Raw genomic sequence first — 22,579 nt, forward strand, 5'->3', positions numbered from 1 at the left:
TGCTACGGGCTCCCAAAGTCAGTTTCCGACAGCCGTTCTGTGTCGGACGGACCAATTTCGAAAGGCTATCTGAATCTGACATCGTAATACATTGGTAAGAAACGTGGTCCGTAGTGCTGTACGATTCGGCTTTGAACAACTCGGAATCTCCGAATGCCGGTAAGAAACGATTTGGACTGCCCAAACAGTTACCTTTCCATCGTAATCGGTTGTGAGGAAATGTTTCTGAGTCAGTCGGAAACAGAGGTTCCGACACAGTTTAGGAGAATCCGTCTGCTGTTCGGAGCCTTTCCGACTGATATCGGAATGAAGCCCTATCTGTCAACAAGATCAATTCAAGCATTTCACCCATCACCTTTTTGATTACCTCTCTGGTTAGGCAAGTTGTCATAACTGCACTACAAAACAGAGGCACAACATGCCTGTACCACTAGAAATAATGATCAGCTGCATGAGAAGATGAGTTTGGACTTTGGACTTACAAAGCTGAATACCTTAAATTGCTTTTCATTCATTGTGTCTCTGATACACCAAATGGAGACAATGAAAATGTTAGTTCAAGGTCATAAATTCAACAAATATTTTTTAATGGGATTCAGCATATTTTTGAGGGGGAACATCCTTTTCAACGCGGATGTTACCCCGCAGTGCTTTTACGACGCGTCCTTTACAACGCAAGTAGTAACCACGACTTGCGCTGGAGGGCGCTAAAGGATAAAGAATAGTATATTTACTATTCCAACACCTTCCTTACTATCCACGGGGACTGGTGTTAGAATAGTAAATTATACTATTCACTATCCGCGCCCAACAGCGCAAGTCGTTGTAACGACTTGCGTTGTTAAAGACGCGCTGTAAAGGCACGTGTTGAAACGGTACGCGTTGTACCGTCATACCTCCATTTTTGAGACATAGTTAATTGTTTTGAGGCACATTTGGTGTTACATTTATTCCTCTCTTTTCACAAACACTTTCGGTGTCAGATTAGTCATCATAGAAGCAACAACATATGTCATTGAGTGCAGTATTTATGTGCTTCTCAAAGGCCAATAGAAGTGGCTGTACTCCTGTGCCACTGATGTCCATATTGTACAATGTTTAACTGAAGCTTACTTGTGGATCATTGAACCCCGAGGTTCTATTCACAATTTGTTGTTGAGATAACATAGGCACAGGGTGCACTGTTGTTGGATCTTTGCTGGAAACTCAAGGTAGTGGAAGTTCTGTGAAACACAGATTGGCAGTCCCTGATGCTATTATTAATCTTGATCTCCTACTCTTGACTGACTCTTTGTGTAATGACACCTCTTGGAACATTGTGGATATGCTAACTCTGTCTGAAAATGTTATCAGTCAGTGATAGCATGTCTTGTGGAGGTGCTCTGTTAGTTCACAGGGATGTTATCCACTGCAGTCTGTTGCCTCTCTATCACCACTCTTCTTTCTAATACTTAGTCCTTGAAATCACATTTTAAAAGTCTTTTTACTTCAGACTAAATGTGGTCAACCTTTGCCCAGTGACAACTCAACTTTCATTGAGAGAAGCATGGAACAGTTTAGGAATCAATAAAACTATTCTAACTCTAATGTCCAACCTCTTTCAAGATTACTTTAACCCTTACTGGGGTGATTCTAATGAAACAGTAATCAATCTGTATACTTCTTCTAATAGGATAACACGCTTACTAAACACTCATTAAGCCTACACACTAAAAGCTCCACCTTTATCATCTTAGAAAAATTATTCTCACAATTGAAGTTGTAATCTCTACTGATTGTTCTGATCATCTACAGGTACTCCTCGTTATTTACACATGGCCAATATTTGGGAGAAGGGATAACAAAGAAAAGATCTATCTTCAATCAAAGAGAAGCAAGCATTCTACCATGTTCCTTAGAGATGTCCCTCTCACTAGGTGTGGAAAAAGCACATGTCCCACCCGAGACACTTAGCAAGTCAAGTGTGTGCTTTGACGCCTGATTACAGCTGAGCTGTTTTTTTGGTTTTTTTTTTTTTATCTCAAATGAGACAAGGAGGTGAATTAGCATTGCGTAATGAGTTAACCACCAATATGGTGTACTTTTTAGGTCGAGCCTAGAGGCAGCACGCATGCGCTGCTCTGCGGGCATGTAGTATACGGTATCTAGAGATGAAACACACCCACAACACGTCCCCTGCTCTTTATAGGCTGCTTGGTTAGCCTTCACTAGTTCCATAGTGTTGGTTGGTGTATAGGACACATTTGTCCCACCTTGTGGGGGTTGAGTTCCCTTCCTGGAGTTCGCCCCGGCGACACAGATACTCTTGATATGGGCCATATGTTTTCTGCAAGTGCACTACTTTCTCTAACTGCCCTCTCCTCCCCGCTGGCTGGCATATGGCGCTGCTTGTTCTAATGGCTGCACTTTCTTTATGCTCACAGCCTGCAACAGCACAACAAGCTCGCCTTCTAAGGATCACAGCACTTTGTTTCATTAAAAAAAAAACATGCACTAGCCAAAAAAGAATACTTCAGATCGAAATAGGGTAATGCTAAGAATAGACCCTGCAAGCTCTTTGAACTGGTCAAATAGCAATCAAATAAACTGGCCAAAACACCGAAAGAGTCTCCTAAGTCTCTAATATCAACGGAGGAATTCTCCTCTTTCTTTCGCTGATAAAATCACGGCATTAGGAATTGAACTCAGTACCGCCACATATCCTCAAACCCTTCCGTACCTGCCCCCACTTTAAACTACCCCCACTGGCCTCACCTAAAAACCAAGCACGCTGGACCGACTTCGAATACTATGACAAAGACTGCATCTCTTAAATCCTCTCTACCTTAAACCCAAATAACCACTTCAATGACCCGCTACATCCAACTGCCTCGCTGGTGCCTCCCAGTCCGTTGTTCCTTGCTGGATTGCAATAATCAACGCCTCTCCAGCAGGGATCGACCCCTTGAAAGCCAGCCTAGTCCTCCCTATTTAAAAAAAAAAAAAAACATCACTGGATCCAACCTCCCCTGACAACTTCAGACCTATCTCCAATATCCCTCTGTTAGCTAAAGTGTTGGAGAAGTGTGTACAACAGCAACTATGTCAGCACATCAACAACTTCCACCTACTTGATGGCCTCCGTTCTGGATTCAGACTGGGCATAGCACTGAAACTACTATGCTCCACATCGTGGACGATGCCCTCCAAGCCCTAGACCAAGGCAATACATGCATTCTAATCTTCTTAGATCTATCCTCCGCCTTCGACACGGTCAATAATGATAATCGAACGCCTCAAACTCAGGATGGATTTGGATGGCATTGTCTTAGAATGGTTCAGGTCCTTCCTCCACAACCGATCTCAGAGATTCCTCATTAACGGCAACCTATCAGCTCCCACCCCGGTCATGGTTGGAGTCCCACAAGGTTCAACCGTGTCCCCCACCCTCTTTAATCTTTACTTGGAGCCACTCACCTAAGTTCTTCGTACCGCTAATATCTCCTACCATATGTACGCGGACGACACCCAAATATACAATAATATTTCTTCGCTCGAGGAGATGCTCTCCCTGAACGAGACCCTGAAACTGACCGTCCAATGGCTAGCCTCTAACCAACTCAAACTCACCGCAAAGAAAACTGAATTTCTCCTAATCTCCCCTTCAAAAGCCAACCCAGAGATTCAGATGTGGATCAAGGCCATCACAGCCTTAAACTGCCCGCCAACCATCATAGACTCCGCCAAATCTCTGGGCATAATCCTCGACTGTAACCTGAACATGCGAGACCACATTAACTCGATGGCTAAATCAGCCAGATTTCCCCTGGGCTACCTTTGGAAGCTGAATCCTTTCATCGATGCTCCTGACTTAAAAATGGCAGTCCAAGCACTAGTCATCTCTAGACTGGAATATGGCTGTTCCACCCACTGGGGATTACCCAAGATCTCCTTGGCACCTTTAAAAGCCTGCCTCAATGCAGCTGCCAGACTACTCACCGGCACTAGGAAATTCAACCACATCTCTCCATATCTGAAAACGCTGAACTGGCTCCCTCTAGAGATCAGAATACAGCTGAAACTGGCATGCATTACACACAAGGCTCATTAAGCAGGAACTCTTGGTTCGCTAGAAACCTCTTGCTCCAACCTGCCCGTTTTCAGAAAAAAAGAACCTACAATAGGGCTTTCACTGGAGCAGCACCAAGAATTTGGAACCCTTTCCCACCCGCCATCAGAAGAATCCCTTCACTAGCACGCTTCATGAAGGAGACCAAAACTTTCCTCATGGGTAAATTCCTCGTCTAAGGCCTGTCCTCAACCACCAACCACCACCACAGTGTGCCTGAATAATCTAAGACTATCACTTCTTCCTCAGATCAGCAATTCACCCCACCGAGAAATGTGGCACTTTTGTTTTTTTACTGATTCTAACTATAATTGTAACCATACACTTGTGTGCCTCTTTTTTCCCCCTATGTTCCCCATATGTTCCCAGCACCCCTGCCCCTCTCCAACCATCTTGTATATTTCTGTACTTTAAGACGTTTTGGTTGTTCACCTCTGTAAACCGTGTAAAGCGTTCTGATACCCTCACGGGTCAAGTTAGTGCTCTATAAAACACTAAAATAAATAAATAAATAAATAAATAGCCTCACTGAGCCCTTTAATGGGTGCAGGAAAATTCAGGGCTAGACTAGTCGGCAGACAGTTCCTGCTCCTCAGTTGCTGCCTCTCGGGCTCTGTGGCACGGCCGTTGGAGGAGGGGGCAGGGGTGGAGCTGGGGTCGCTTGTATCTCCTTTGCAGCTCCCTTCTGCTCATCCCTTCATTAACTTTCCAGATGTTTCAGAGGCAGCCCGGCTGGCTGAGACCCTCTTGGTTACTCAGGGAGTCCATTTTATTTTGCATCATTTCTTCTGTCAGCCTGATAATTCAAAAATGCATTTAATAATTAACAGGCTGCCAAAAGAAATGTTGCAAAATGAAACGGACTCGCTGAGTAACCAAGAGTGTCTCATCCAGCCGGTCTGCCTCTGGAAAGTTTTTAAGGCAGCTCTAATCATGGTACCTCCGACAGAGCCCAGAACTTGAAAACAAATTATCTGCTGAGTGCAGGAAGCACAGAGCACTGTCAGTTAACAAAAAGAAACATTTAACAAGCAGTTGACAAAAAGAAACATTTGGGATTAAAAGTAACAATATAACATCTCACCTCACATGCAGGCTTTAATCAAATCTGTTAGAAATCCCTTCTGCACTGCACACTGTCTTTTCTTAACCTCTTTAGAGGTTCCTTTCCACACTGACCAGTTTGTATCCCTTTTTCCTACCAATTGCATCCTAATACTATCATACTAGTGGTAAATGTAAACTCTTATATCTTCAGTTTTAATTTTGATGACTTAGAAGGTCCCAAAGGCAAGACCTATTGGCTATGCCAATGCTTGTTAATAAAGGTACACTTGGACAAGGATTAAAAGCAGTGGCGGATGCATAGCGAGGTACTAATGACCTCTCACATTCTTTATATAGGCCAACACGTTTCACCCATAGCATCTGTGCTGCTCCTCCTATGGGTCAGTATGTCTTTTCTCAGGACTAAAATCAAGTGCGTGCTAATGCATGCGTTAGACTCACAGTGCGTAACTTATGGTTTTTGTATTACTCCATTTGAGTTTTTATCAGTAGTGATTACTACATGGATACTCTGCAGGGGCGAGCCCTGTTGTCACTCATTAGTCAAGGGTGATCCACTTGTTTCCAACCCTACAATGAGACGTTCAGAGGTAAGATATGGAGCTCTGGAGGCCGCATCACATGCGTGATCACCCCTATGCATCCACCACTGCTTTTAATTCTTGTCCAAAGGTACTAATATTTAAAAGTACACCACATTGGTGGGGAACCCATCAGACAATTTTAATTCACCTCCTTGTCTCATTTGAGATACCCAGAAAAATCCAGCTCTGCTGCACTCAGACGTTGAAGCACACCCTTGACGCACTAGATGTCTCGGGTAGGACCCCAAATATGAAGCTTGCCATCAACTAGGTTGGAGGGTATAGGGTCTTTTAAAAAACCTTAAAGGTGTTTTTCCACACCTAGTGTGAGGGACATCTCTAAGGAACCTGGTAGCTTGCTTGCTTCTCTTTGATTGAAAAAACATTTGGGTGCACAAAAAAGGAAGGAAACAACTTGGTTTCAGGAGATAAAATATATTGACATTAACAACTTGGCACAGAGAGCTTCCATCAATATCAACCCCACATTGTAAGTTATTCCAGCATTATTTCAGGTAGTGGTGGTGTTTCTGCCTGTGACAACATGTGTGCCTCTTCATATAAGATCTACTCTATGGATATCTAGAATCGTGTATGAGACCGCCGACATTTTGCGGCTTGCTGCCTTGATATCCTCCTTAAACTTTGGGCTGCAGTGAAAATTATTTGTAACTTTGCCCACAGCAATGTTACTGGTTCTATTACTTGATCAGTGCCCCTCTTGCAATATTCTGGGTCGGTGCATACTAGCCAGAGCCTTTGTCCTGGAGTGGACAACACTACTCCAGTGCTTGATGAAGGCCTGAAAACATGGTGCTCACGGGAGGCAGAAGGCAGAAGGCAAAGTATATTTTGGTGTAACAGAAGAATATCTCTACCTTTTTCTTGTTTCTCCCCATGAGCTTACAGACACCATAGGCTTGCAATGAATTTACTGAGTAATAAGTATTGAAAGGATGCTTTGTAAGTGTTGGGGAAACTATTTATCTGAAAAGATTTGCTAGGAGAGGCTCAGGACCGGTTTATTACGAAAAGCGTAATCTGTTAGTTGGAAAATATATGAGTTACACATAGGCCATGTCACAAGTTTATCCCGGGCCTTAGAGTGGAAGATTAACAGCCTGTGACTGTTGTTCTACTATCACTGGTGATAACTCATTGCCCAGAGCAGGGCTTTCAATCCCACATCTACCAGGAGAGGGAGAGGCGGTATGTGTCAAATGTTCCGAACCTCAATGAGTTTCACGCTTACAAAATAGGCAATGCCTAAAGATCAAATGCATTCTTTAAGACTATAATCAATAACTACAATGACATTATGTGGGCACATGTCGTTTTCAGCTAATTTGGCTCAAATTATTCTTTTAGTTCCAGATTTTAGCTAACAGATAGTTTATGAGTTTTAAAATCACATCCTCCCCCTTACAACAATACATTTTGTTTCAAATAATGTTGCATTCAATATATCTGATGGAGAGCTTGCTGGACCAGTGGTTGTGCAATAAGAGCCAGCGCCTTCAGATGTTTTCTTGTCCTCATGTGAAAGTGCTCATAGAGTGATTTATGTTTTTAATATCCCACTTCAGGAAAGTCACCCAAAGACTAAGGTTTGATGTTCTCAGAGTGAGAGGACAGTGTGTGACTTGGACTTGATTTAGGGACAGCAATGGCTTTGCCAAACATGAATAGAATGAACAACTGTTCAAGAGTGAAGAAGAAACAAGTTAACTCGCTTGCCCTCATCTCTTCTCAAAAATAGCTACAGGACTACGTAACAGGAGTCTTTTTGAGTGATTTCATCATGTGGGTATGGTTGAATCGCCAACTGTCTATGCTAATAATATTGTAAATGTAACTGGATTTACAGAGCTTTTACCACCCCTGATGAGACGTTAAAACGCTTTATGGTGAGTAGCAAGCTATTTCGGAACTCAAGGTTAGTGGTTAAACTAGTGCTTATTATTGGTTATTGTGATTAGTCATGTTCTCTCAAGAACAAATTGCATGCATTTACTCTGGACACTTTGTGATATATTAATGCTAAGTAGTTGTGATGATTAGTAGGAGTTATGTGGTTTCAGGTAAATGGTTGGTGAGATTGATAGGCTGGCAGAGGCAATGTAAATGTTAGATTACTGGGATAGCATTTTAAAGAGGAGAGGTTGTGATTTATGAAATAAGGTATCAGCCGATTGCAGAACTACAATAAGTAGGATTAAGGCAGACAGGCGTGCAACTGAGAGGAGGCTATACTCTGAAATCGAAGATATGCAGAGAAAAGAAAGAGGATGGTCACTCTCAAGAAAGAAAGTATGCCAATGTAATGAATATGCTACTTACCAGTATGCATCTGTTCTTGGCATGTAGGGCTGCTGACATTCATATCCATAGCATAGATCGCCGCCTAGTGTTGGGTCCGGATGATTGCACATTGCTGTCCTGGAAGAGTCTTCGAAGTATCACGAGATAGGTGGCTCCTCCCCTGGACTACAGTGCGCATGGGCATCGACTCCATCCCCAGATTGTTTTTAGCCATTGTGGCGAAGATGGAGTAACAGTGTGAGGGATGACCATGCTAAGAGTAAGTTTGAATTCTGCAGCCGCTACAGGCGCCGGGGAGGAGGGCGGGCGATATGAATGTCAGCAGCCCTACATGCCAAGAACAGATGCATACTGGTAAGTAGCATATTCAGTTCGAGGCATGTGGGCTGCTGAATTCATATCTATAGCATAGAATAAATAGCAGTCCCTCCATTAACGGCGGCCGCCTGTGCCAGCTGCAGACGTTTTGAAAAGTGTCTTAAGAACAGCCTGCCCTACAGCTGCTTGGTGCTTGGAGTGCACATCTACACAGTAGTGTTTAGTAAATGTGTGTGGTGTAGACCATGTGGCTGCTCTACAAATGTCTTCCAAAGGGATATTACCAAGGAAAGCCATGGAGGCCCCCAACTTGCGGGTGGAGTGGGCTCTGGGGGGGACCGTTAAAGTGCGCTTAGCCTTGTGATAGCAGATTTGTATACACTTAACGATTCACCTGGCTATACCTGCTTTGGAAATGGGGTTGCCTTTGTGCTGGGCCAAAAAGGCAACAAAGAGTTGTTGTGTCTTCCTAAAATCTTTGGTTCTATTGATGTAGTACATCAAAGCTCGTTTGACGTCAAGAGTGTGGAGCATTCTTTCGGCTACTGTCTCTGGGTTTTGAAAGAACGCGGGCAGTTCAATGGTTTGATTGACATGGAACTGTGAAACCACCTTAGGAAGAAATTTAGGGTTAGTGCGCAGCACCACCCTGTTCGAGTGAATTTGTATGAATGGCTCTTGTACAGTGAGCGCCTGGAGCTCACTAACACGTCGCAGAGACGTAATGGCTATTAGAAAAGCCACTTTCCATGTTAAAAACTGAACCTCGCATGAATGCAGAGGCTCAAAAGGTGGACCCATCAGCCTGGTGAGGACCACATTAAGGTTCCATACAGGAGCTGGCGGGGTCCTGGGAGGGATGACTCATTTCAGTCCTTCTAGGAAGGCTTTAATGGAAGGCACTCTGAAAACGGAGAGATGCTGCCTGTTTTGGAGGTAAGCTACTATGGCGGATAAGTGTATCCGAATGGAAGCATATGCCAGCTTGCATTTGTAAAGATGTAACAAATAACAGATGATGTTGTGAGTGGATGCATCTAGCGGGTTGATGTTGTGTTCCGTACAGTAAATGACAAACCGCTTCCATTTTGCTGCATAGCAGGCTCTGGTGGTGGGCTTCCTTGCCTCCCGTATGATATTCATGCAGTCGGGAGGTAAGTTAAGGTAGCCAAATTCTAAGACTTCAGGAGCCAGATCGCCAGGTTGAGCTGTTGCGGGTCTGGGTGCTGAATGTCGCCATGGCCCTGCGTGAAAAGTCTGGGCGTGAGGCGCAGCCTCTGATGCAATACCACGGAGAGTTCTAGAAACGTGGTGTACCATGGTTGGCGTGCCCACGTTGGAGCAACCAGGATGAGTGTCATCGAGTGTTGCTTTAGCTTTCGTGCCACCAGCGGTATGAGAGGTACTGGGGGAAAAGCGTACGCAAATCTGCCTGACCAGTTCATCCATATCGCATTGCCCTGCGACTGTGGGTGAGGGAACCTGGCGGCAAAGTGTTGGCATTTTGCGTTTTCCCTTGTGGCAAACAGGTCTATCTGTGGATGACCCCACTGCTGGAAGTACGGGTGGAGTACTGATGGATGTATCTCCCACTCGTGCATTTGATGGCTGTACCTGCTGAGTAGATCCGCCATTTGATTGTCCTTGCCCGGGAGGTGTTCCGCCATGAGGAAGATGTTCCTCTGAATGGCCCACTTCCACATGCTCTGAGCCAGATGAGACAACTGTGGAGAGTGTGTACCTCCCTGCTTCTGAATGTAGTACATGGCTGTCATGTTGTCCGTCCGGATCAACACGACTTTGTTGCACAGATGTACTTTGAATGCCTTCATCGCCATGAAGATTGCCAGCAGTTCTAGGTAGTTGATGTGCATCTTCTGTTGCTGCGTCGTCCATAGTCCCTGCACCGTGTAGTGGAGTACATGAGCTCCCCATCCCTGGAGAGATGCGTCCGTCGTCAGGATAAGTTGTGGCACAGGCTCCTGGAACGGTCGGCCCTTGCAAAGGTTGTGTGGATTCCACCAATGCAGAGAGTGGTATGCCCGACCGGTCACCAACACTAGGTCCTTTAACTGTCCGTGAGCCTGATTCCACTGACGTGCCAAGCACTCCTTAAGCGTACGCATATGTAGCCTCGCGTGCGGGACTATTAAGATGCAGGAGGCCTTCATGCCTATCAACTGCATGAACACTCTTGCTGGAAGCGAGTGTTGCGCTCTGAACTTCTGGATGAGCGACTGAATGCTGTCGACCCTCACAGAATTGGGCTGAGCCGTGGCCGCCAGAGTATTTATCGTCGCGCCCAGATACTGCCGCACATGGGCTGGCTGAAGGTGCGATTTGGGATAATTTAGTGAGAACCCCAGACTGTGTAGAAGGTGAATGGTGTGGGACATGTTGGCGGCGCACAGCTGAGCCGACTTTGCCTGGACAAGCCAGTCGTCCAGATAAGGGTAAAAGTGAACGTTCTGCCTCCGGAGGTGCGCAGCCACTGTAGCTAGGCATTTTGTGAACACCCTGGGCGCCGTGGTCACTCCGAAAGGGAGTACCTTGAACTGATAATGCCAGCCCTGAATTGTGAATCTGAGGTATTTTCTGTGTGAAGGATTTAGTGGAATGTGAAAGTATGCATCCTTGAGATCCAAGGTTGCGAGGAAGTCTCCCTGGTTGAGCAACGGAAGAACTTGCTGCAGCGTCAGCATGTGAAAGTGTTCTGAGAGAATATACTGGTTTAGGGGTCTGAGGTCCAGTATGGGTCTGAGGGACCCCTCCTTCTTCGGGATTAAGAAGTACAGGGAATACATTCCTGTGCCTTCTTCTTCCACCGGCACGAGCTTGATTGCCCCTTTTTGCAGCATGACAAGTACCTCCTGCTGCAATAAGTGCAAATGCTCTGTGGACATAGGACGGTGTTTTGGTGGCATGTTGGGTGGAGTGGATGTTAACTCCAGACAATAACCGAACTGGATAAGTTTCCTGACCCACCTGTCTGTGGTGATGGATTTCCAGACTGGCAGGAACTGCTGGAGTCTCCCCCCGACAGGTGTTGTGTGGTCGGGGGGCAGTGGCAGGGCGTCACTGTTTGGTGGTGGCGGAGGAACGGGAGTTGTTATTTCCACGGCCTCTGCCCTTGGCACTGTTGCCCCGATAGCCGCCTCTACTCTGCTTGGTGTAAGAGGACTGCGCCCCACCTTTAGTGTATTGCGTTTGCTGGGACATCTGGCCTCTGGAAACACCTCTATTGCCTGAGTGACGGAAAGTACTGCCCCGAAACTGTTGGGACTGGAGAGCTCCCATGGACTTTGCAGTCTCGGTATCCTTCTTTATTTTTTCCAGTGTGGTATCCACCTCAGGACCAAATAACCTATCAGGGTTGACCGGCTGATTGAGGATGGTGGTTTTTATCTCTGGCTTGAAACCGGAGATTCTGAGCCATGCCTGACGTCTCAACATCACACTGGTGTTAATGGCCCTGGCCGCGGTGTCCGCCACGTCCAGTGCACATTTAATAGAAGCGTTGGAGATGAGCTTCCCTTCCTGAATGAGCATTTCCGCCGCCTCTTTATACTGATCGGGTAGATGTTGTAACAGGGTCTCTAGTGTGTCATAGTGCGCCCTGTCATATCTGGCCAAGAGTGCCTGAGTGTTGGAGATACGCCAGATATTGGCTGCTTGAGCCGCCACCCTCTTCCCTGATGCCTCCAGCACTTTAGGTTCCTTGTCTGGGGGAGGAGCATCACCAGTGGTTTGCGAATTCGCCCTCTTCCGGGCATTAGAAACGACCAGAGAGTCCAATGGCAACTGGCCCTTGATGTAGGTAGGGTCGCCAGGTGCCGGCTTATATTTTTTTTCAATTCTAGGGTTGACCACCCTGGCACGTGTGGGTTCTTTAAAGATGTCTGCTGCATGTTTGAGAACAAGAATGGGAGGGGAGGGGAGTGTTTTCAACGTGTGTTGAAGCACTCAGTGTTTTGAAAAATACCCCTCACACACCAAAAGGCCCCTTGGTGTCATGCTTCATCATCGGGGTCTTCGCACCCCTCTATCGGGATGCGGCGTGCTGCGACCTACGACTACGCGGGAGCACTAATAGTAAAGACTATGTGTGGTGTTGGTGTGTGGGGTGTCTTAGGCTAAGAGGGGTGCGAAGACCCCGATGATGAAGCATGACACCAAGGGGCCTTTTGGTGTGTGAGGGGTATTTTTCAAAACACTGAGTGCTTCAACACACGTTGAAAACACTCCCCTCCCCTCCCATTCTTGGTTGGATTCTCTGTGTTTATCTAAGTATCCCAGTGGAGCAAGAATCCAGTCGTTTCGCTCTACCTCCCTTCTTTGTTTTTCACGCATGTTTGAGAACCCCTTTCAACATTGGGAGAGTTTTGACAGTCTTTTCTGCCGTGGAAAAGGTATCAAAAAGGAAGTCCACGTCAACAGGGTCAGCGTGCAGCTAGACGTCGTGGTTTTTAGCCGCCCTTTCAATGAGAGTATTAAATGCCGCAGAATCCTCAGTAGGAGATGTTTTGACATTGTACACCTGAGTGTCCGGGGCAGTTTGCGGATCTTCTGGGTCCCCTGCAGCTGCCCAAGAGTCCTGGTGATCCTCAGGATCAGTGTTGTCAGGAAAGTTATACTCTTCGTCATCACCTTCCCCAGCCTCCACATCTGAATAAGTGGGTGAGGGTGTAGCAACTCTTGTAGTCTGTGGAGCAAGTGGCTCAACCAGAACCGGGGACTCCGTTGAAGGCTTCTTGCGCTTCAAAGGAATCGTGTAGGACTCCAGAGGCTGTGTCGCCGTGATCTTTCTCTTGTAGAGGGTAAGTTTACCGGTGTTGGCGTCGATAAAGTGTTCCGACTGCTCCTCCATCAAGGGTTGTCGATGCTTCAAGGTCTCAAGCTGCGGAGAAAGCTTCGACCCTGCAGAAGGCGTCGACCCTGCAGACCCTTGCACGGGCGCGTTGGCGACTGACCTTGGTGCGAAGGCCTTCAGTGCCACCTTCGGCGGCAACGTAAACAGGAGTGGCGTCGAAGACTGTGGCGTTTTGGCAGCCTGCTTTGGGGTGGAAGCATCCTTCGGATCGACCGCGGAAGCCTTGTTCTTGATGCGTTGCAGTGAGTCCGACACCTGCTTCGTAAAGGAAGCGGACGGTTTCGTTGACCCGACAGACGTCCTCGGTCCACCACCGTGTGAAGACTCGAGCGTCGATGTCTTGGCCTTCTCTGGCCGAGGTACAGGAGCAGCTTTCTTAGGTGCGCTGTGTCCTCCTTCCGCGCCGACGGCTTTTGGCGCCGACGACTTCGGGCCGGCGGCCTTGACACCCGGGGTTGGGGCCCCAGTCTTCGGCTCGACGCCCTTGATCGATTTTGGATCGACGCCCTTGACCGACTTTGGCTCAACACCCTTGGTCGACTTCACCGGGTCGACAGCCTTCTTCGGCTGCCCCGACATATCGGAAGACGAGGAGGCGGCCAGAGGGACAGACGTCTTCTGTTTCGTCGGCGTCTCCATCACTTTTGGTTTCGTCGACACCGAGGGTTTCACTTTCGGTTTCGTTGTGACCACCGGCGGCTCCGCAGAAGTGTCCGTAGCCGGGCCCGTAGGCGAGGCCGTGGATCTGGGTGCAAGTTCTTGGGTAAGGCCGTGAGGCGATCCCGCGACCTGAGCCTCAGTGAGTGTTCGAACGGGGCATAGCTCTTCGCCTGAGCTATCTTCCATGGCCCCATAGGCCTCATTGTCGTCTCCTACCTCGTCGACGACTTCTTCTGCATCGAGCGCTTCGACATCCTCGTCGTAGTCGTAGTTGATCTCCTCCACTGGAGGTGAAATCTGCAAATGAACTTCTTGTTCGTCTGTGTCTTCTCTCTCGAAGATGTCCACCGGTGCCGGGGCCGACTGCTGGGCCTCCAGGCGCGCCACGCGCCGAAGTCGAATCGTCTTCTTCCATCGAAACCGGGAACAAGCCATACAGTTGGCTTCATCTGGCGAGAGGCACTTGTTGCACACTGGGTGGACGTCGATGTGGGGATACTTCGATCCACACACGGGACATTTCTTGAACGGGCTCCGTTCCATGATGTGTCGTCGTAAGTCGTGTTGCGTCGACCGGGCCTGGAGCACCGAAGAGCCACGCGACTCATCGGGATGTCCGACTCGGGAACTGAGCCGGAACAGAGCTGGGACCGAGTGCAAAACAATACCGAAGAAATAGGAAAAGGCCTTCAGGCCTTAAGAAAAGTCTATATCGATTCCGAACTGGAGATAACGAATATACATCCGAACCCAATGGCGGAAAAAAACAATCTGGGGATGGAGTCGATGCCCATGCGCACTGTAGTCCAGGGGAGGAGCCACCCATCTCGTGATACTTCGAAGACTCTTCCAGGACAACAATTTGCAATCATCTGGACCCAACACTAGGCGGCGATCTATGCTATAGATATGAATTCAGCACCCCACATGCCTCGAACATGTTATTCTGCAGGGTTTTAGGAGTATAGTGAGATAAAGCTTTCTGAGATAGCAAACCATTGGAAAATATAAGCTGTAGGAAGAAACAACATTATACATAGTGCTTTACATCTAGGGCAGACAGTTTGAACGTGATTCCGAGGGTAAACATTTAAACATTTAGGCCCTGATTCCGATGTCATCGCTGCGGATGGGGAACCGTCCAACCTCAGGTCGGTGGTTCCAACACCGCAATTAGGAAACTCAATAGGAGCTTGTGCAGTGGGCCATAACCGCCCACAGCACAAATTCCCATTGCAAAATTGACGTTTTTAAACATCCCTGCACTGTGTGGCAGGCACAATGAGATGCCTGCCCCATGATGCAGGGATGTGAAGGGGTACACAAATGATGCCCCCCAGGGCAACATGTGGAGGGCCAGGGTGGAAGGGGGCCCTGCTAGGGGCCCCCAAAGACACTTTCCGACAGCAGTTCCATGTCGGAAAGTGGCATTATAATCTGACGTCGGAAACACAGTCCTTAAGGGATTATGAGGCCTTTCCGATTGGCCAACAGGCTCTTTGAGTCCTATTCCGAACCCAGAAGGGTTTCCGGCCAGTTTAAACTCCAACCACCATCATTGTAATATGGCAGTCGGAGTTTAAACCTACAATGTCAATCGGAAAGCCTCCAACCAGCCGTCAGACATTTCTCACTGACATTGTACTTAGGCCCTAAGAGTCCTAGCCTGCTGTGTGCAAAGCCTACGTCAGCCCTTTTAAACAAAGTCTAGAGTACCCTAAACTTGCTACAGGGTCTGTACACTGCACAAGGGGAGTAGGAACAGAAAAAAAGCCTCATTTAAAGATTTTCCTTCTCTATTCTGTAAATTAAAGTTATTTTCACTCACTCACTAAACATTAGTCATGTGCTGAGAGTGTCTTGCCAATGCACAGTCAGATTTATACCCTGTTTTGTCACCTAATCCCATTCAAGTGCATGTTGTGTATGTTTGTGTGTGTGACTATTGTAGTATATGCATTGTAAGTATAAGCGAAGCAGACTGATGAAGGCCTCTGGATTCCATTTTGAACACCCCAGGCCTTTTCCGGTGCACAAGTTGGGGGAGATATTGTTATCCCAGTCAGGTGAAGTGCATCAGGAGGCAGGAGAGAGGAGAAGTAGACAGTGACATGAGGACAGAGGAGACAAGGCTCCTCCGGAAATGCACGTAGGTCCTTATTGTGGCACAACCATTTGGTGAAGGGAGGAGATGAAAGGGGGTGGAGTCTTTTGTTCAGAATGAGAAGGGCCTTTTGGGGAAAACCACACTTTTGTCCATTTTCTGATAAATGTATTGTGGATGTGCATATTACCATTCCATTGATGAAAAGACGAAGAGTGGCAACAATGGGCTTACCAGGACACAGTTCAACATTGCACCTCTGTATCTGTGTGTCAGCACCGGTGCATGCTCTGCCACCACTGGCAGGGCGAGGGTTGTCACAAGTGCGGTATCGCCTCATCTGTCCACCGTTGCAGGTTCGGCTGCAAGAACCCCAGGCAATCCAAGGACCCCAGTTACCATGAACTGCAAAAGATTGAAAAAGTATTCAGATCTCTTACTGTTATCGAGAAGCACACAAGTATTAATGAGATAGGGATGAAATGTGAATGAAAAATGTAGTTAAAACATATGTGTCTCATTATGAACTTGTGAGAATTTTGTCAAATAATGTTTTTAGATATCACACAAGCTTACATTCATGTTTTTTGTTTTCCACTCACTGCTTCCTTTACATTAACCAAAGCCAATGTAATTACAATGATTAGAGAAATAAGGGTATTTCTAACTCTTCAGAGTTTAGTCAGTACAGAGACCTAGTTCTGTTTAACACACAAGTAGCTTTAGGTTATTTGGAGGTCTTAATTAAAGAGACAAGAATAAGACTAGTGAAAGGCCTTTAATTTTTATTTTTAAAATATTTTTTTAGGAGAGAGTAGCAGCATGGTTAAAACAGTTATTACAGCTATACAGATTAATATAGGTGAGAATTTCAGACATTCAATATAAATTTCATGTTAATTTTATGTACAGATAAAAATACCACACAATTGGACAAATGGATAAGATACCATACAACAAAGAGTAAAAGCACATAAGAGGGAGCTTTATATAATGAGTGATAGTGTTCTCCTGCAGCTTGTCCTAACAAGAGACAGCAGGACAGGTCAAACCTTTCTCAGCTGTCCGAGGCAAGCCAGTCCCTCCCAATTCTACGCCTTGGGAGCCGCCTGCTCATGGGAGCCCAGATTTTACGACCTCTCCTGCTTGGGCGCCTGCTCTTACAATTATATAAAGTTCTTTCAAGATTGTATATGGCAAGTAAGCGGCCCAGCCAGGCCTGATAGGTGGGGGGCTCAACATCCTTCCACTGTGTAGCGATAAGCAGCCAGGCAACAGCGACCACAATAAAAGTGAAGTTCTGGGAGATATCAAGTTGCACATTGTTGTCATAACCCAGAAGCATCAGTAGTGGGGTTATGCAGACCCTCTGACTCAGTGCCTCAATCCCTTCTATTAAGAGTGACAATTTCCCACAGTTAAAAAACATATGTATCAGGTCGGCTGGCCCTTGAGCACACCTAAGGAATTTATCATCCTCCCTCCTGCCCCAACTAAAAAGCTTAGCCGGAGTAAAATAAAGGTTAAAAATGGTTAAAAAGGTTTAAAATGGTTTGATAGTGCTGTGCTTTTAAGTTGGCTGTGAGAAAAATATCAGAGCCTAAGTGCAATTGAACAGTATAGATCAACGTCGCGATCTCCCAATTTCCTAGCCCAGTTGGCTTCAACCTTCTTTAAGTCATCAGGAATTTTATCCACTAAGATTTTATAGATATGTTTTATCCAGATTGGGGGCAGGTAGCTGCTTCCAGGAGTGGGATTTTGTTTAGGAAGAGCTTTTCGGTCTTAAGTGGGGTTAAAAAGCTTGCAATCTGAATATACTTAAAATGTGACCCTCAGTTACTCCATGCCCCTCTCGCAGGTCTGGAAATGAGCAAATTTAATTGGCCCGGTATAGCTCCCCTATTCTAGTTATGCCCTTTTGTTCCCATTGCCTACCCATCACGTCATAGGTCATTGCGGGAATCAGGGGGGATCTCCACAGAGGTGTATATCTACAGATTGCTATCACACACTTAAATCATGTTTTCTTGTAGTAGCTGGTCTTGACTTGTCTAAGACGCATACCGCGCGCAGATCTGCCCATGGCCAGCTCATTTATAGTGGAGATAGCAGTGCCAAACTCCTGGTCCCTAATACTCGAGCCAGCATTTTCTGATGAAAACAACCCCGCCATCTGTTGCAGGAAGGCTGCATAGTAATAGCATACCAAGTTGGGAGCCGCCCACCCTCCACATTCTTGAGGAAGAGTTAATAAATTTAGAGATCGCCGAATTTTCTTGTATCTCCAGATGAAATTAATAAAGATAGAATCTAGTTTCTTTAAAAAGTGGCCTTCAAACTTGAGGGGGATGGAGCAGAAAAGATACAAGATCTTAGGGAGAATCATCATTTGAAGAATATTGCATCTTCCTATTATCGAAAGATGGAGCCCCTCCATACGTTTTGAATCCGTACTAATCTTATTTAGCATAGGGCTCAAATTTATTGACCATATAGAGCTGACCCTACTGCTAACCCTGACCCCAAGGTAAACTGCTGCGTCCAGCCTTCGGGGACCCGAGAACGGAGTACTGGAGTTATGAACAATCTGAGTTTTCCCTGCATTCAATAGATATCCTGATTTCCGGCCATATTCCCCAGCCAAACTTTCTGTTTCTAGCATCACAGTCTGCGGTCTCAATGGCGATGTAATCGGCGTATGCCATTACGTTAGTGTCAAATCCGCTTATACATTTGGCTTTATTATCCAGTTTTGAAGGATTTGATGGATAAACGAATCAATATATAGGGCAAACAAAATTGGGGAACAGGGGCAACCCTGCTTTGTCACCCGGGCGAGCTGAATACGGCATGACTCCTGGCCGATAATTTGTAACTTGGCATAAGGGCTCAAATACATTGAACGTATCGTCGTTATAAGACCCGGGCCGAACCCATTTTGCACCAGGATTGCCCAAAGGTACTGCCAGGACACTCGGTCGAAGGATTTTTCTGCATCCAAGAGGATCGTGGCCATCATCTCTCCTACTGCTGCTGTGTCAAATAAAGCTTTGGCACGCCTGATATAATCGGTGGTGCCTGTATATAAAGCCATGTTGCCAGGGGGAGACTAGGTGAGCTATGATCCTACCTAACCAAGATGCTAAAATTCTGGAAATCAAGGGGTTGATTAGGATCGCGGATGGACTTGAGTCCGTCCGCGACCCCAGAGTAGGAGGGAAGGTCCGCATGTGCTGCGGCGTTCCCTCCGTGCAGATTAGGATGTGACCGCCAGGGTGGCGGTCACATCCTCCATCTTTAACATTGCGGCGGGTGCAGCTTCAAGCTACACCCGCCGCAATGTTAAAGATGCATGCATCGCATTTGCGTATACAAAGCGGCAGCCACCGCGCGGTGCCTGCTGCTTTGTTCACGCAGATGCAGGGGGGTACCATAGGTACTCCCCATGTGCATCCCCCACCCCCCTTCACCCAGGGGGCCCGCAACGGGCCCCTGAAGTGAAGGTCCGTATGCTTTTCCACGGCGGAAAAGCCGCCGCGGAAAAGCATACATCTTACAGCATCCTAATATGGCTGGCGGTGTCTGATAGACACCGCCAGCCATGTTAAAGCTTTTCCGCCGCGGTCGGAAGGCGACCGCGGCGGAAAAGCTGCGGACAGATTTAAAGACCCACCGCCATCCTAATATGGCGGTGGGTCTTTTGAGGCTCCGCAGCAGTTTTCCCGCATCCTCCGGGCCAGCGGTGGCTTCCGCCGGCCCGGAGGATGCGGGAAAACCGCGATCCTAATCGACCCCCTAGCTCGGCATTTGAATTGATAAGGGATATAGGCCGTTAGGATATCGGATTGTCTGAGGGCTTTTTTTTTTAAATGACTATATAAGTTCTTTGCCAGGAGTCCGGGGGAATCCTACAATACTGTAGCCCTATGAACAGATCTAGGAGTAGGGGAGATATCTCCACCTGTAATACCCTATATAATTCTAACAAAATTCTATCAGACAAAACTAATGACTTCACCTCTTAAACCAACCTTAAAACGATCCCAGGCCATGCCATGTGCAGCACTATATCGGTTTGCATCAAAATACTGCACCACCCACTGTCTAGTATGTTGGACAAAAGAAACATTGGAAGGAATACGCTACTTACCAGTGTGCATCTGTTCTTGGCATGTAGAGCTGCAGAGTTGTACATTTAGCAATAGATCGCCACCTGGTGTTGGGCTCGGATGATTGCAGGTTGTTGTTGTCTTCTTGGAAGAAGTCTTTGTAGTCACGAGATAGGTGACTCCTCCCTTGGACAATACTGCCCATGGTCATCGACTCCATCCTCAGATTGTTTTTCGCCATGATGGGAAATGATGGAATTAGTAGAAGTAAAGAGAAAAGGATGTCCATGCGTGTGCATCTAAGTAAGATGAGTACTGGAACGGATACAAGTCCCGGGGAGGCGGAAGGGCATGTACAACTCTGCAGCTCTACATGCCAAGAACAGATGCATACTGGTAAGTAGCATATTCCGTTCGAGGCATATGAGCTGCAGGTTGTACATTTAGCAACGATTGTGCAGCAGTGTCTCGCCTAGCGGTGGTCACTTGTATCCGTTGCAGCATACTTAAATAGTGTTTTAAGGACAGCTTGGCCTACTGCAGCTTGCTGCTTGGCTTGCACGTCAACACAATAGTGTTTAGTGAAGGTGTGTATGGTAGACCATGTTGCTGCCTCACATATGTCCTCTAGTGGTATGTTTCCTAAGAAAGCCATAGAGGCTCCTAGTTTGCGAGTGGAGTGCGCTCTAGGAGGAACTGTTAGTGTACGTTTTGCCCTTAGATAGCATATTTGAATACACTTTACAATCCATCTGGCAATTCCTCCTTTAGATATGGGATTGCCTTTGTGTGGTGAACAGAATGATACAAATAGTTGTTTTGACTTTCTGAAGGATTTAGTCCTGTCTGTGTAGTATAAAAGAGCTCTTCTAACATCTAGGGTGTGTAGGGCTCTTTCTGCAACAGAGTCTGGTTTTTGGAAAAACACTGGTAACTCTACTGATTGGTTAAGGTGAAAAGGAGTAATCACCTTTGGCAGGAATTTTGGGTTAGGTCTAAGAACCACTTTGTTAGGGTGTATCTGAAAAATGGTTCTTCTATTGTGAATACTTGTATCTCACTAACTCTTCTGAGAGAGGTGATGGCAACAAGGAATGCAGTTTTCCATGTTAGGAATTGCAATTCACACTTGTGTAAAGGCTCAAACGGGGGTCCCATGAGTCTTGTAAAGACAATGTTCAGGTTCCATACTGGTGCAGGTGGTAACCTAGGTGGGATTATTCGTTTTAATCCTTCCATAAATGTTTTTATCGCAGGTACTCTAAAGAGAGATAGGTGCTGTCTATTCTGTAAATAGGCTGCAATTGCTGCTAGATGCAGTCGTATGGAAGAGTAAGCCAAATTGGACCTTTGTAGGTGTAGAAGGTAACAAATAATATTCTGGATGGAAACATCCAATGGATCAATATCATTGTTGTTACAATATATTGCAAATCTTTTCCACTTAGCAGAATAACATGCTCTAGTGGTAGGTCTTCTAGCTTCTTTAATTATGTTCATACATTCTGGTGGTAAATTTAAGTAGCCAAACTCTAAGACCTTAGGAGCCAGATTGCCAAATTCAGCTGGCTTGGTTCTGGGTGCCTTATTTCTCCATGGTTTTTTGTTAACAGGGATGGCGTGAGCCGTAATTTCTGATGTGGAACCAGTGAGAGATCTAGTAGTGTGGTGAACCATGGTTGGCGTGCCCATATGGGGGCCACTCATATTAGTTTGAGGGACTGTTGTCTGAGCTTGCGTACTACTAGTGGAATGAGTGGGAGAGGCGGAAAAGCATACGCAAATCTGCCTGACCAACATATTGCATTCCCCTCCGACCGCGGGTGTGGGAACCTGGCGGCGAAGGTTGGGCATTTTGTGTTTTCGTGGGTGGCAAACAGATCTATGTGTGGGTGCCCCCACATTTGGAAGAGTAGTTGTAGGACTTGTGGGTGCAACTCCCATTCGTGAATCTGTTGTGATTGACGACTCAACAGATCTGCTATCTGATTGTGAATTCCTGGAAGGTGTTCTACAGTCAGGTGTATGTTTTGAGGGATGGCCCATCTCCAAATGTTCTGTGCAAGCTGGGACAGTTGCAGAGAGTGTGTCCCCCCCTGTTTTTGTATGTAATACATAGCTGTCATATTGTCCATCCGGATTAGAACAGCTTTGTTCTGTACTTGGAGTTGAAAAGTTTTGAGTGCTAGGTAAATTGCTAGCAGTTCCAAATGATTGATATGGAGCAGTTTTTGTTGGCTGTTCCATTGGCCTTGAGTAGTAGAGTGCAGGGGATGGGCTCCCCATCCTGTGAGGGATGCATCTGTTGTGAGCACTATTTGTGGAACAGGGTCTAGGAACGGCCGTCCCTTTGTTAAGTTTTTGGTGTTCCACCATTGCAGAGAGCGATATGTACGGCTGTCTACCAACACCAGGTCTGTGAGCTGACCTTGA

General features: G+C 46.5%; 1 protein-coding gene across 1 annotated transcript in view; it reads right to left on the reverse strand.

The window, feature by feature from the left end:
• Nucleotides 1-22,579, reverse strand: part of HMCN1 (hemicentin 1) — a 1,257,483-nt gene that overhangs the window by 210,440 nt on the left and 1,024,464 nt on the right. The window contains exon 92 of the mRNA XM_078642741.1: nt 16,269-16,439. Coding sequence (XP_078498867.1) covers nt 16,269-16,439 — 171 coding nt within the window. The remainder of the gene's footprint in view (nt 1-16,268; nt 16,440-22,579) is intronic.

The sequence above is a fragment of the Lissotriton helveticus genome, chromosome 1_1 (genome assembly GCF_964261635.1).
Source record: "Lissotriton helveticus chromosome 1_1, aLisHel1.1, whole genome shotgun sequence".
NCBI classification, from domain to species: Eukaryota; Metazoa; Chordata; class Amphibia; order Caudata; family Salamandridae; genus Lissotriton; species Lissotriton helveticus.